A 14233-nucleotide genomic window follows, 5' to 3' on the forward strand; every position below is an offset into this window, starting at 1 on the left:
GCACTGAGGGGGCTGCAGGAGAGGCACAAGAAGCCCCTGCAGCACTTGGCCAGAAAGGCTCAGCAGGGCAATGCAAGAAGGGATGAGCAAAAGGCCAAGGTGAAGGCAAAGGCCATGGCAGAGTTTCTACAGCCCCCCAGGGATGAACCGCAGGGCCCAAGGGGGCCCCAGCACCCAGGGGACGGCGGCGGCCACAAGCACCTGGCACAGGCATTGCCCTCCTCGGCACGGCAGAGCCCACCCAAACAGCCCCTGGCAAGGAATCAGGGGTCCATCTGCAGGCCAGAAGGACACTGCAAGCACAGACAGCAGCACCCTCAGCACCAGCAAGTCCACCCCACATGGACATGGATTGTCAGGGCTGGCAGAGCTCCCAGCAGACCAGGGACCCACCGCACCAGAGCCCTTGAGAACATTCAGGGCGCGTCTGGATCGAGATGAGGCCGCTCCTGATGGACACAGGGGCCTCTCGATCCACTCTGAATCTGAGGGGGAAAATTGTCAAGAAGTTCTTTCATTATTCAGGCAATAAGTGGGAAAGATGAGCAGGGGTGTTTTATTCAACCACTATTAGTAGATGTGGGGGATGGGTTTGAAATGCATCAATTTCTCTTTGCTCCTAATTGTGATTGTAATTTACTGGGAAGGGATTTGGTGGCTGAAGTGAGAATGCAAATTCATATTGTCAAAGGAGATACAGAGGCTAATGCTGCTGGACCTTGGTGTCAAATGTCTGCAAAGGCCTCTGCTGAAGTGAACCCAGAAGTGTGGGCAGCCCCAGGGAAATAGGGAAAATCAGATATGGAGCCTCTCCAAATTCCTCTGAAGCATCCAGGACAAGTGGTGTCTAAAAGCAATACCCTGTTCCAAGGGAGGCAAGGAAGGGGTTACAGCCTCTTACTGAGTCCCTGCTAAAGGCAGCACTTCTGGAGCCAGGCATCTCTCCCTGCAACACTCCTCTCCTGCCAGGCAAGAAACCCCATCATGGACACCAGAAGGAAAGCACAATTTTCAAGGCTTCAAAAGCAGATTAACTGAGCCTCCTGCCCTGGCCCTCCCAGACAGGGAAAAACCATTTGAATTGCATGTGGATGTTAAACAGGGCCATGCCAAAGGAATTCCTGGGCTCAAATGTTTCACCCAGTGGCCAGAGAGTGGCCTCATTGTCTGCAGAATTGTGCAGTGTTGGTGATTAAGGACAGGCGTTCGGAAGATATCGCGTTGTACGGGACAGGTAAAACCCCTCCCCTCTACAGGTAATAGGTGAGCAGAAGGAAGTGACGTGGCAAACCCAGGTTCTTTAACCCTATGTAATCCATGAATAAACGCCATTTTGCCGTCCACCACATTGGTGTCTGTGAGCTGATGGTCCGAACGACCTGAGGTGGTCGTCGTGCCGTTCCTGAACCAGGTCGCTACGCCTCCGAGAGGCAACAAGTGGTGCCGAAACCCGGGATCCGGAATCGGAGTCGGAATTCGCCTGGACGGGTGAACGGTGGCCGGCGCGGCAGGACGAGCCCGGCGGGGAGGACGCTCCCGGACCAGCGAGGAGGATGGAAGCTCTCGCGAAGGTCGTATCTCAGATTCATAAGCAATGGGGTATCGATTGCAAACCGAAAGATTTTACACTCGCTGTTGCGAGGCTATTGGAAATTGGGGTCATAGACCGACCGGTGGATATCCTCCACCCAGAAGTATGGGACAAATGTACCAAGGCTCTAGCCGATGAAACAATGTCCTCGGGTTCGGGCAAATACCTTAAATTATGGGGAAAACTCGTGCAGGCTTTGCGTAAGGCCCTGCAAGAGCAGGAGACCTGGAAAGCCGCACGGAACTGTTTGCTGGCCACACCTCGGTTGGGAGTTGGGGCGGCCACGCAAACTACGGATGAAAGCAGCCCTGCCGAGCGCACAGACTCGCAGGAGCAAGCACCCTCTCCACGGCCCCCCAGCCCAACCCTACCTACAGAGGGAAAGGAGCGGGCGCAGTCATTCTGGGGCGGGCTGGTGGAGGAGGCCAGGGGGGCTGCCATTAAAGCGGAGTCCAAAACGGCGTGGGCGAGACCCCCGCCCTATGCCCCGCAGAATGGCCCCGACCCCAGAGGGCATGGGGGGGGCACACACGTGGCTGGCGGGAGCGGGGGAGGTGCGCCAGGTAACACAGACGGGGCCGGAGGGAGCGGGGAAGGTGCGCCAGGTAACACAGACGGGGCCGGAGGGAGCAGGGGAGGTGTGCCAGGTAACACAGACGGGGCCGGAGGGAGCAGGGGAGGTGCGCCAGGTAACACAGACGGGGCCGGGATCAAAGAAGGTCCGCTGGATGCCGCAGACGCGCGTGAACGGAAATGGGGAGGGAATCCCGGAGCGGGAACCAAGGCCAAGCAGAGCGCTCTCCCAGAAACGTGCCCTTATACAGCAAGAGCCTCCCTCAGCAGGAGGCGGGGCGAGCCCAGGGGGAAGGAACGGCCCAATCCTAAGGGAAAGGGGCGGGGTAGGAGCCCCGGGAAAAAGCTGAGCCTGGAAGTATCCAGTCAGTCGACTTCCGGCTCCGAGTCGGACTATAGCTGGAGCGAGTGGCTTGACGAGTGGTCCGTAACCGACTCCGACTCTGACAAAGATGATTTCAGAACAGATAAAAGCTATAACCACCGCGCTCCTACTCGGGCCAAGGGGAAATTTGAAAAAGAACGTACTCCGCTTACAGACTGGAGAAAGATAAAAACAGCCTGTGCTGAATGGGCCCCTTCAGCCTCGCTAGCTTTCCCGGTCCGAGTAGGAGGGCAAGCCGGAAACCAGAGGACTTACTCACCGATAAATCCTAAAGATATACAAGCAATTGTTAAAGCAATTGCAGACAAAGGGATTAATTCGGCTATGGTTTCCACCCTCATTGACAGCCTTTTTGGAGGGGATGATATGCTCCCATTTGACATTAAACAAACCTGCAGATTAATTTTTGATGGGGCAGGGATGATTGTTTTCAAACAAGAGTGGGAAGACAATTGCGCAAAGCAGCTAGCCCTAGTAACTGGGGCAGACCACCCCCTCCACGGCTCCAGCCTGCAGCGGCTAATGGGCACGGACCCAACCATGATCACCCCCCAGGCGCAGGCCGAGGGCCTATGGGCCCACGAAGTCACGGTAACTACCCGTGCCGCTAGAGAAGCTATCCACTCTGCTTCCAGAGTTATTGCTAGACCATCGCCATGGTCCACAATAAAGCAGAGCGAGAGCGAAAGTTTCACACAGTTTGTGGACCGCCTCCAGGCAGCCGTCCGCTCTGCGATAATCAGTGTAATGCCATGCTTTAAGTGTGGCCAGGCAGGCCACGTTGTAATGAATTGCCCCCAATTAGAGCCTCCAGCAACAGCAGTTCCCCCACGCCAGACGCGACCTAGAGGGCCATGCTGGGCATGTGGGAAAAAGGGACATTTTGCCAGAGAATGCAGATCCAAGCTCCAGGGAAACAGGAGGGGGAGGGGGCATCCGGGCCGCACACAGCTCCCTCCCACTCGGGACATGAAGCGGCCCAGCTATGCCAATCCTCAATGGGCCACGGAGCTCCCGCACCCACTGCCCCTCCCGGGAAATGACCAATTCCACAGCTCAACCGATGGCTCAGTTAAACCTGTCTGCGCTCCAGGCACAGCAGGAACAACCCCCTGGGAGCGAGATCCCTGGGTGGCTTTGGCCATGAAAGTGGGCAGCCACCCGCCGATAGTGTGGGGAGTTTGCTGTCTCCATAACAACCCAGGTGACTCTGCTATTCATCTCCCCTTTTTGATTGATACGGGATCAGATGTTACCGTCGTCCCAGAAATGTACTGTCCTATACATTGGGAACTGGAGGAGGCCCCCATGGTGGGCGGAGTTGGGGGACTATCTCGGGCCCAAAAAAGCACCCAACTGATAGCGATAACGCTCTGCACCGAAAGAGGACCAGAGAAAACTATCACCCTTTTCCCATATGTTATGCCAAAATGTCCACCCTTGTTGGGGTGGGATGCCCTTGCCCTACTGAAAGTCAGGGTGACAAATTTATTCTAAGGGCCACTGCCACGTACCCACCGCTGCCCATCAAACTGGTATGGAAATCGGTCGACCCAGTGTGGATCGAGCAGTAGCCCTTGTCAAAGCCTCGAATGACCGCCCTCCTCGAGCTCGTTAGCTGCGAGCTACAGCGGAACCACATAGAGCCCTCCACAAGCCCATGGAACACCCTGGTTTTCGTAATACCCAAACGATCTGGCGAGGGCTTCCACCTCCTGCCCGATCTGCAGGAGGTGAACAAGAAAATCCAACCAATGGGTCCAGTCCAAACCTTGCTGCCCATGAACTCGATGATACCAAAAGGGCAGCCCTGCGCGGTGCTTGACATTAAAGACTGTTTCTTTTCCATCCCCCTGCATGTTCCTTTTGGCTACTCAGCAGCACAAAATCTGCACCAGTGCAGGTGGGACGCCCCCTGAAGAGGAGTTACTCTGAGTCAGATCACAGGCCAAGGCAAGTGCTTTGGCAATGCAGCCTTAGCAAAACGAATAGGCAATGTCTGTACTGAATTTGTCAAACTTGACAAAACGATCAAAAAGTGGGTGGTCCCATCCGTGTCAGGAATGTTTGTTTGCCAGCAATCCGGAATAAGCCCCTGTGTGCTTCTTGATAGATTCGATAACTCTGCTGATTTTTGTGTCCAAGTTTGAATTGTTCCTAGAGTCCTGTATCACCAAGAAGAAGAAGTGTACCACCTTCTTGAAGAACCTAGCCGGCTCCACAAGAGAGAAGCAGTAACAGGCATAACCATTGCAATGCTGCTTGGCCTTGGAGCCACCGGCGCGGCCACAGGTGTTTCAGCCCTCGTGACCCAACACCAGGGACTTTCTCAGCTGCAGATGACTATTGATGAGGACTTACAAAGAATTGAAAAATCCATCTCCTTTCTAGAGAAATCTGTCTCCTCGCTCTCAAAAGTCATCCTGCAGAACAGGCGAGGACTGGACCTCCTGCTCATGCAGCAAGGAGGCCTGTGTGCTGCCTTGAAAGAGGAATGCTGCTTTTATGCAGACCACACCGGAGTCGTACGGGACTCAATGACCGAACTTAAGGAAAGGCTAGCCCAGAGAAAAAGAGAAAGAGAAGCCCAACAAGGATGGTTCGAGTCATGGTTTAACCAGTCTCCATGGCTGACCACCCTTATTTCCACTCTAATAGGCCCCCTCACTATGTTACTCCTAACGTTGATTTTCGGGCCTTGCATACTAAACAAATTGGTGTCATTTGTTAAAAGCCGGTTAGAAAAGGTTAACATTCTATTTGTTGACCGCCAGCAATTGCTCTAGAGCGCATCTATTTTGTGAATGTTATATCACCTTTTATAACTTGTTATGTAGGTTTTACTAGTTCTTGAAATTTTATACCATTTATACTTTGTATGTTTCTTAATCAATCATGGGGGGGAGGAAATGTGGGTAATTCAGGATAGAGGGGGGGAAATGTAGGTGATTAGGGACAGGCGTTCGGAAGATATCGCGCTGTACGGGACAGGTAAAACCCCTCCCCTCTACAGGTAATAGGTGAGCAGAAGGAAGTGACATGGCAAACCCAGGTTATTTAACCCTATGTAATCCATGAATAAACGCCATTTGCCGTCCACCACATTGGTGTCTGTGAGCTGATGGTCCGAACGACCTGAGGTGGTCGTCGTGCCGTTCCTGAACCAGGTCGCTACACCTCAGAGAGGCAACAAACAGCTCTTCAAATTCCTTCATCTTTGTCAGTCCCAGATCTTTTGAGAGCAGACTGGGGAAGAGAGCACAACATCAGCATGTTGGTAATCAGACGTGGCTTGTTGTCCATTTCTCCTTACTCAATTACAGTGGTAGATATTGGGAATAACCAGCTGTCCTGAGGAATTTTTCCTGCAGCAAGTTATTTTCCTATCATGGTCCATCTGCAATTTTATTACTTTATTACTTATTAAATGACTTATTACTTATTAAAACACCAACATACATACAGTACAGCACCTTGCAATTACTCCTTCTTATATTTATAAACCTCAAAGTCTTCCAGGTCTTAACAACGTCTTTCTTCTAGTCTTACTCTTTGGGTGCATCAAAAGACTCCTACTCACAGCAGTAGAGAAAACCTTCTCGTTAAAGAGTACCAGTGGTACAAGATCTACCCAGGTAGCCGTAGCCGCAGCTACCAGAGAAACATCTTGCTGCGATGATACCCAAAGCACCCCAGTTTAAGGTTTAAGTTTCCTTTATTTTTTTAAACAAAAACAGGGGAGATGTTGCCGTGCACCTTTCCCCCCGTACTTGGTCTGTTGCAGTTCATTTCATTGTCAATCAGTTTGTAGTTTCCCCTCCCCTTGCTGCATTGTATACGCCTTGCCTTAGCTGCCAGTCCTTGATGTACACCACCCCTTTCCCCTCCCCCTTCTAGAAAGTTCTTCTCCCCTCAAGACCCCCTTGGTCCCTTTGAATTTCTCCCCTCCCCTTGTTTTCCCTTATTGCCTAATTGTATGTCACTCCACCTGTGAACCCTCCCCTTCTCCTTCCCGACTGGCCCTGAGATTGTTGCCGCCCTTTGTCCAACCCCCCTGTAAAAAGCTGTGCAACCCCTTTCCTGGGGTCTTCGGTCCCTGGTCCCCCTGAGGACAACAAAGCCCTGGATACTATACTGGAGTCCCCTCCTTCCTTCTTGCCTCTGCCTGCGAGTGCAAACCATTCAGCACCCTGAGAGCTTTGCCTCTTGCGGCGAGACCAGCTTCATCTTGGTCTTCGGAGCGCATCAGACCCGTCACTGCGAGTGACCGGGCAGCTCCAGCAGCGACAGCTATGTACTTGGAATCGCCATGCTTATGCTCCGTGGCAAAAGCACAAACCCAGAAGCAAGGCAGAAAGGGGTACTTGCTTTCAAGACATGCGAGATTTTTAAATTACAAATGACCAAAGAAAAAGGGGGGATTGAGAAACAGGTGATCAATACTTAACTCATGTAAGCACAGTTAACTATTGGGAGACAGCAAATGTTAATCACAAAACCTAAGAAGCAGGATTCGCCCTAATCTTGTCAAGGTAAGAGGAACAAGAATCTGTTTGATACCAGCGCAGAAACTGCTGAGTCACCCCACAAAGGACTGCCCATGCTCCAGAAAGGTGAAAATTGCATTGTGATGAAGAGTACTGATCTTCATTGGAAAGACCCCCGAGGAAGAAGAGGAGCCTTCTTCAGTGCGACCACCAGGACACACCACTCATGTGTGACACATATGCTAATGATATTAATGACTTCCAAGAACTGATTTGTATAACCACCCCTATCCCGAAGAATGTGATGAATATTCATGAGTTTTACCCATAATATTGTGTTGTAGGAAGTGCCGTGTGTGTGTGTGTGTGTGTGTGTGTGTGTGTGTGTGTGTGTGTTTTTGGAGGAGAGATCCCCCGCGTATCCGGCGCTGAATAAAGCAAATACCCACTTCTCTGACTGTCTCTGAAGTGTCTCTTAGCCCAGTTTGGGCAATTCAGGATCCCAAAAAGCTGCCAGGGATCCCAAAATCTCCAAAATCCTGTCAGGGATCCCAAAAACCCCATCAGGAACACCCCCAAACCTGCTGGGAGAGGTCCCGCATGGTGGCCAAGACTGCAGACCTCAAAATCCTGAAAGGGACCTGTAGTGGTTTGGTCTAAAATACTCATTACTGTTTATCTTCTGTGAGATAAGAATTAGGAGAAATGCAAAGCAGGCACCAACTTGAATGAATATAAAGAAGTTTATTAACAGACCTAAAAGAAGAAAAGAAAAAAAAATTATACCACCTTTAGAACTCTCCTCCTCCCCCCACCTTCCTCCCTTCTCCCACTGACAATGTAAAGACAACCCTTAAGATGTTCAGTCTGTTTACCACTTCCATAATAACCTTGTTCAGTCCATTTAGAAAGAGAAGTCTCTTTTTGCTCGTGCTATGAAAACAGTATCACACCGAGACAGCCACCCACTTCCAAATATTGTTCAGTCCATTTAGGAAGAGGAGTCTCTCTGCTTGCGATGTGAGTCCCTTCCCCCGACTTGCAGCTTTTCCCGCAACTGCTTTCGAGGGTCCACTCTTGAAGTTTTTCGGGGTACAATTTTAAGGTTGAGCTGTTCAGAAAAAAACAGAGGCCCTTCTCCTTCCCTGGGAGCAAAGGGTCATCTTCATCTTTGAGACTATCACTGGAAGCATCTCTAGGAATTGAGGTTTTTCTCCTTTCCTCTTTGGAGCAAAAGTCCTCATCTGGTTCATCTGGTTCATCTCTCTCTGTCCAAACTTCTCATGAAATTACAGCTGCGTCAGCATCTGCCTATCTCAGCGCAGGTGCTTCTGCTTATGAGTTGAACACTCCACCCCCCATATCTTCATGAAATTACAACAGGATACTCTGATATATCATAGCTTCACAACAGACTTTCAGCTTTAAGCATCTCCTCTCTCTCTTCCCTCAGGTTTTCAGCTCTTCACAGCAATAAAAGGGTTAATCTCACCTCGGCCTTACAGCTGGAATGTGGCTTATCGCAGTTGGTCACCTGACCTCTGCCGGACAGAGGTGCCGCTTTGCTGAATCTCGGCCGCAGTGGAGGGGGGGATTCCGAGCCGCTCCGGCTGCCCACGGCAAGGCAGTGGGGGGGGGGTTCCATGGCTGGAACAGGCCCATGGCTCCAGGCTGGCCGTGGCCCGGCCCGGCCTGGCCCAAGCAGGGCCTGGCCGGGCCCGCTGGCCCCCACACGGGGCCTGCAGCCACCTGTGCCAGCGCCGGAAACGAGAGAGAGCTTGGGGGGGGAGTTTGTCTATTCTTAAGTGTGTATCACAGAGGCGGTCACAACTTTAAGTGGCTTAAAGAATTGTCCATATTCAAACTGGCCAGCTGATAGGTTCTATCAGGTCCCAGAGGAAGCTGTAAGCACCCCTTAGCAAGGATATCCCTTCCGGGACTATGCTTGCTAACCTATGACAGGACCCTAAAAACCCCATCAGGGATCCCCTGGCACAGGTCCCGCATGCAACCGCAAAAACGCCCAAAAATTCATGAGGGGGTCCCAAAAAACCCTCAGGAACACCCCAGGAACCCCAAAGCCTGGCTGTGACAGGTTCTGCGTGGTGGCCAGAACTGCAGACCCCAAAATCCCGTCAAGGACACCCCAAAATCCTGTCGGGGACCCCCTCCCGTGTTGGGGACAGTCCTGGGGTGTCCCCTCATCCCCTCCCGGTTTGTCCCTTGTCCCCCTCCCGTGCTGGGGACAATCCGGGGGTGTCCCCCCCATCCCCTCCCGGTGCATCCCGTGTCCCCTCCCGCCTTGGGGACATTTGGGGACACCCCCCTCACCCAGGAAGCCGCACGGCCACGGCCAGGCCGATGCCCAAGGAGCAGCGGTGACAGGAACAGTGCGCGCCAGGGGGGCGGCCATGGTTGTCACCCCCCCTGGGCAAAGGCTCTTAACGGGATCAGCGCTCACGTGGCACCGGGACCGGGATCAGGATCGGGATTGGGGTCAGGATCAGGGTCAGCCACCCTCGGGATCGGGACTGAGGTCAGGATTGGGGTCCGAACCTTGGTCAGGATCGGGGTCAGGATCAGGATCAGCCGCCCCTGGGATGGGGATTGGGGTCAGCCACCCCCGGGATCGGGATTGGGGCCAGGACTGGGGTCCGAACCGTGGTCAGGATCGGGATCAGCCGCCCCCGCAATCGGGATCGGGGTCAGCCACTCCTGGGATCGGGATTAGGATGGGGGTCCGCGCCTCCATGATGGGAGGAGATTTGGGGGCATTCTTGGAGACAGCACAAAGTGTGGGGGGAGCTCGGGGGGCGGCCCCCTCTCCTGGGGACCCTAAATCCCTCCCTACCCACCCCAGGGGACTCTGGGGACCCCAAAACTTCCCCTCCTCGAGTGACCAGAGCGAGCTCTGCGCTCCGGGACCGGACACCGGACACCCCCCGAACCGGGCTCCGCGCTCCGGGACCGGACACCGGACACCCCCCGAACCGGGCTCCGCGCTCCGGGACCGGACACCGGACACCCCCCGAACCGGGCTCCGCGCTCCGGGACCGGACACCGGACACCACGTCCAACAACTAAATGCGGACCGGCCTTCTTATTTGCATAACCCCGCCCACCAGAACGACAAACCACTGGGCAATGACAGCGTGATTTGCATGGCCACGCCCACGAGCACTGACGCCACACCGAGCAGGGCCCACATATTTTACATAACCACGCCCACCTCCAGCAAACGCACGGCGGGAAACGTTCCGCTATTTCCATAGCCACGCCCATCCACGCCCACCAATCACACCGCGGTATTCCCCTTGCATTTTGCATAACCCCGCCCTCATCTTGGCCACGCCCAGCACCGGCTGCAGCCGCCGCCAGTCGCTGTCGCCTCCCAGTGCTCCCAGTAAGTGCCGTACTGGGAGGGATCGTGCTCCCAATTCCTTCCCGGTGCTCTCAGTATCGGTCCCAGTGCCGCGCGGGGCGGGGCCGCTTTGGGAACCCCCCCAGGGCACAGCGCGGCTGCTTTGGGGTGTCGGAACCTGCCCGGGCCGGGGCGGGAGCGGAGGGGCAGCGGGAGGAAGAGGAGGGAGAGAGGAGGAGGAGGAGGAAGAGGAGGAGCAGGAAAAGGAGGAGGAGGAAGAGGAGGAGCAGCAGCAGAAGCGCACGGTTCCCCCGCCCGCCCGCTGAGGCCGCAGCTCCCCCGGCTCCGGCAGCATCGCCCCCCCGCATCCCGAGGTGAGCGGGGAGGGGGAGCTCGCCCCAAACCCATCGGGGGTCTCCGTGAGGGTTTTTTGCGGGGCAGGCGATGTTCGGAGCTTGCAGGACCCCAAAGCTGAGCCGCAAATGCCCCTTGGGGGGGGTGTTGGGGCGATATCGGTTTTGGGGATCCCCGGGAGAGCCGGGGGGGAACGCGGGAGCCCCGGAGTAGGGAGAGCGGAGAGGGGCGATTCCGGAGCCGGGGGACCCCCTGCAGCCTGGAGGGGTCGGGGAGGCTGGAGATGAGTGGGGTCCGGGCCCCTCGGCACTGAAAGGAGCGGCGACTTCTCGAGCTGGGCTCGGGCAGCGGAACCACCAAACCCAGGGCGCTCAGGCCTTGTTTTCCCTCAGAGCAGGATTTCCCATTGCCAACCCGTGGCCGGATGGAGGAGGAGGAGGCCGCGAAGAAGAGGAAGATGCCCCGGGAGCCCCAGGCAGGTGAGGAGGAAGTCACTGCCCCTTTCCCCCTCTCTCCTGCTCCATGTCCCAGCTCAGCATCACCCCGGCTGCAGGACAACCCCACTGCCGACACCGTCCTGCTGGGGATAGACTGGGGGGGATCTCCTTCCCCTTCCCTGTGGCACGGAGGCAAATCCCATCCTCTCCTTGTCCTTCCTCCCCCAGACAGGGAGCTGAGCACGGAGCCCAGAGAGGACAAATCCCTGTGGCAGAACCTGGTGGGAGAGGCCGTTTTGAGTGGCTCCACGGGGCAGGAATCTAAGGGGGAGGAAAAGAAAGCCCCAGAGATGCTGCACGAGGAGGGGCTGCAAACACAGCCCAAGGAGGTCCAAGGAGGAAGGTGGCCGGAGATCCAGCCAGAGCTTGGAGCTGGGGGTCCATGAACAGCTTCACAATGGGGACAAGCCCCACAAGTGCTCAAAATGTGGGAAGGGCTTCAGGTGGAACTCCAGACTGATTTTCCACCAGAGAATCCACACCGGGGAGAGGCCCTACGAGTGTGGGGAGTGTGGGAAGAGCTTCAGAGACAGGTCCAGTCTGATCAGCCACTGGAAAATCCACACTGGGGAACGGCCCTATGAGTATGGAGAGTGTGGGCAGAGCTTCAGCCAGCGCTCCAACCTGATTGTCCACCAGAGAAGCCACACTGGGGAGAGGCCCTACGAGTGTGGGGAGTGTGGGAAGAGCTTTGGCCGGAGATCCAGCCTGTGGGCACACCAGCGGACGCACACAGGGGAGAGGCCCTACGAGTGTGGGGAGTGTGGGAAGAGGTTTCCAAGGAGCTGCAGTCTCCTCAAACATGAGCAGAGTCACACAGATGAGAGGCCCTTCCGCTGCCCCGACTGCGGGAGGGGCTTCCAACGCAACTACACCCTCATCATCCACCAGTGCATCCACACCGGGGAGAGGCCCTACGAGTGTCCCCAGTGTGGGCAGAGCTTCTCACAGAGCTCTGCCTTGACCCAACACCAACGGAGGCACCGCTAAGGGAAGCCCTGCGAGTGCCCCGAGTGCGGGAAGAGCTTCGTGCTCTGCTCCAGCTCCATCCCCCGTGGGAGGATCGGCGTTGGATGATCCCCAATGACCCCCGTTGGGCAGAGCCCCAGAGATCCGTGGTGCTGGTGATCCGTGTTGGAAAGACACCAGGCTGGGGGGCTCCGCCTCTTCCTGGCTCTCAGTGGCCTTGATTTTCTTTTCATTTCTCTTTGTCCTTTCGAAACACCCAAACCCGAGGTAAAAATAAAGATGTTGAACTAAGACATGGATGGGGACGTGGGGGGATCTTCCAGGGGATATGGGGGATGCTGGCTTCAAGGGAGCTGAGGGTTCCTGGTGATTCATTAAATCTCGATATCCATGGACAAAGACCCTCTAACTAATTAAAGTTAGAAAGTGGTGTGTTTATTCAGGCACAAGTGGGGGGGCATGGGAGTAGCTTCCTAAAGACATGCCAGCCAAGTACAAGGTTTCTCGTTCTCTATTTATTACTCAAAGTTTTACATCTTCTGCATATGTATGACCCCAGCACCTCCCATCCTCCGCTTTGTATTAAAATGAGATCATTGGTCTTTCACGCATGCGCAGTTTCTCTCTTGAATTGAGTCAGTGGTCCTGAAAGAGGAAGTCAGGAATGTCTTCCTCACAGTGGCCTTTTTTATCTCCTTGCTGTTGGCAGGCCTTCATGACCTCTTGGCGCAGCCCAAGATCTCCTACTTTTGATTCATTATTACGAAACCCAGGTGCTGTTCTTGGTTCTATTAGTTTCAATTTCTTTTGATGACAGTTCATTCACTTTGTTTCCTTCTATAAACAAAACTTAAAAATATAATGGCAAATAATACATCACTTAGCTCTAGCTTAGGCATCTACTAAGCATTAAGTTATCTTTTGTTTTTCTACTTTGTGTCTTAATCAATACAAATTTCTTCTAACTCTTAGCTAAAATTTTAACTTTTTAGAACCTTGACTCACTTAAACACCTAAGAAAGCACTATTTCTCCCAGGTTTGCTATAGCATATGCGCAGGGGCACGCACACAGACAGAAACAGTCAGTGCAAGCAAGGTTCCTGTGAAAAATTCCCCTCAGAGTCAGTGAAATCCTCATTACGGAAGGAAGCTTTTTCCTGTCCTGCTGGGCACAGGATCAGGCCTCGAGGAGTGAGGGTATCGGCCCAGGACACATCGTGGTTCGGCGATCTCCAGGTATAGCAAACCTGAGGGTTTGCTGGCTCTGAGAGGCCCCCTCAGAGGGAGATTGCTGGTCCCAGCCCACGGTGGCCCAGGAGAGCTCAAAGGGTCTCCTTTTGGGCTGCTGTTGAGAGGGTCCCAAGAGAGTGGGCTTCAGTCATAATGATGTTTCATCCCGGCCACAGTTTGGGTCGGCACTTTCTCTGAAAGTGGGAGAACAGGAATGCTATGCCATTCGGGCAAGAGGAACCTTTTCCAGGGCTGGTCATAAGGAAAGCAGGAGCTCCTCAGCAATTCCTGGGAGCAGACAGTATTTCTGACAAGCTCAGAAAGAGCTGAGCCCAGGTGCTGTTTTCAAGGCCAAGGCCTAACAAGCATTTCTCAGATCACACTGCAGCCTGGAAAGGAGGAGAGGGGAATGCACCAGCACACTGGGATCCCAGGGATATCCATGGCCTGGGGGGACGCTGGAACAATGCCAGGCACCCACCAAAGCCACTCTGTCGCTGCCCCCTGCAGCTGCACAGAGGAGAGAAAATTTAACCAAGGGTTCCTGGGATGGGATAAGACTGGGAGAGATCCCTCAGCAAACACCAACACGGGCACAACAGAGCCAGCCTGGGCACAGGGAGGGAATTTATTACTAACCAAATCCCAGCAGCACAAGGAGAAGGCAAAGAAATCTCTCCAACACCTTCCCCCCACCCAGCGCGGATCACCCGGAACGGGGGTCACCAGGGCTCTGCCCCACGGGGGTCACTGGGGATCATCCAACGCCGATCCTCCCACGGGGG

General features: G+C 54.4%; 1 protein-coding gene and 1 long non-coding RNA gene across 2 annotated transcripts in view; both read left to right on the forward strand.

Moving 5' to 3' along the window:
* LOC138101927 (uncharacterized) overlaps nt 1-14233 on the forward strand; it is a 958962-nt gene that overhangs the window by 240397 nt on the left and 704332 nt on the right. The window contains 1 exon segment of the mRNA XM_068999675.1: nt 11641-12233. Within this exon segment, the coding sequence (XP_068855776.1) occupies nt 11641-12233 (593 nt within the window).
* Nucleotides 10704-11510, forward strand: LOC138101907 (uncharacterized). The gene is made up of 3 exons (XR_011147280.1): nt 10704-10771; nt 11144-11230; nt 11417-11510. It is a non-coding gene; the product is annotated as an uncharacterized lncRNA (long non-coding RNA).

This window comes from Aphelocoma coerulescens, unplaced genomic scaffold (genome assembly GCF_041296385.1).
Source record: "Aphelocoma coerulescens isolate FSJ_1873_10779 unplaced genomic scaffold, UR_Acoe_1.0 HiC_scaffold_56, whole genome shotgun sequence".
Taxonomy (NCBI): domain Eukaryota; kingdom Metazoa; phylum Chordata; class Aves; order Passeriformes; family Corvidae; genus Aphelocoma; species Aphelocoma coerulescens.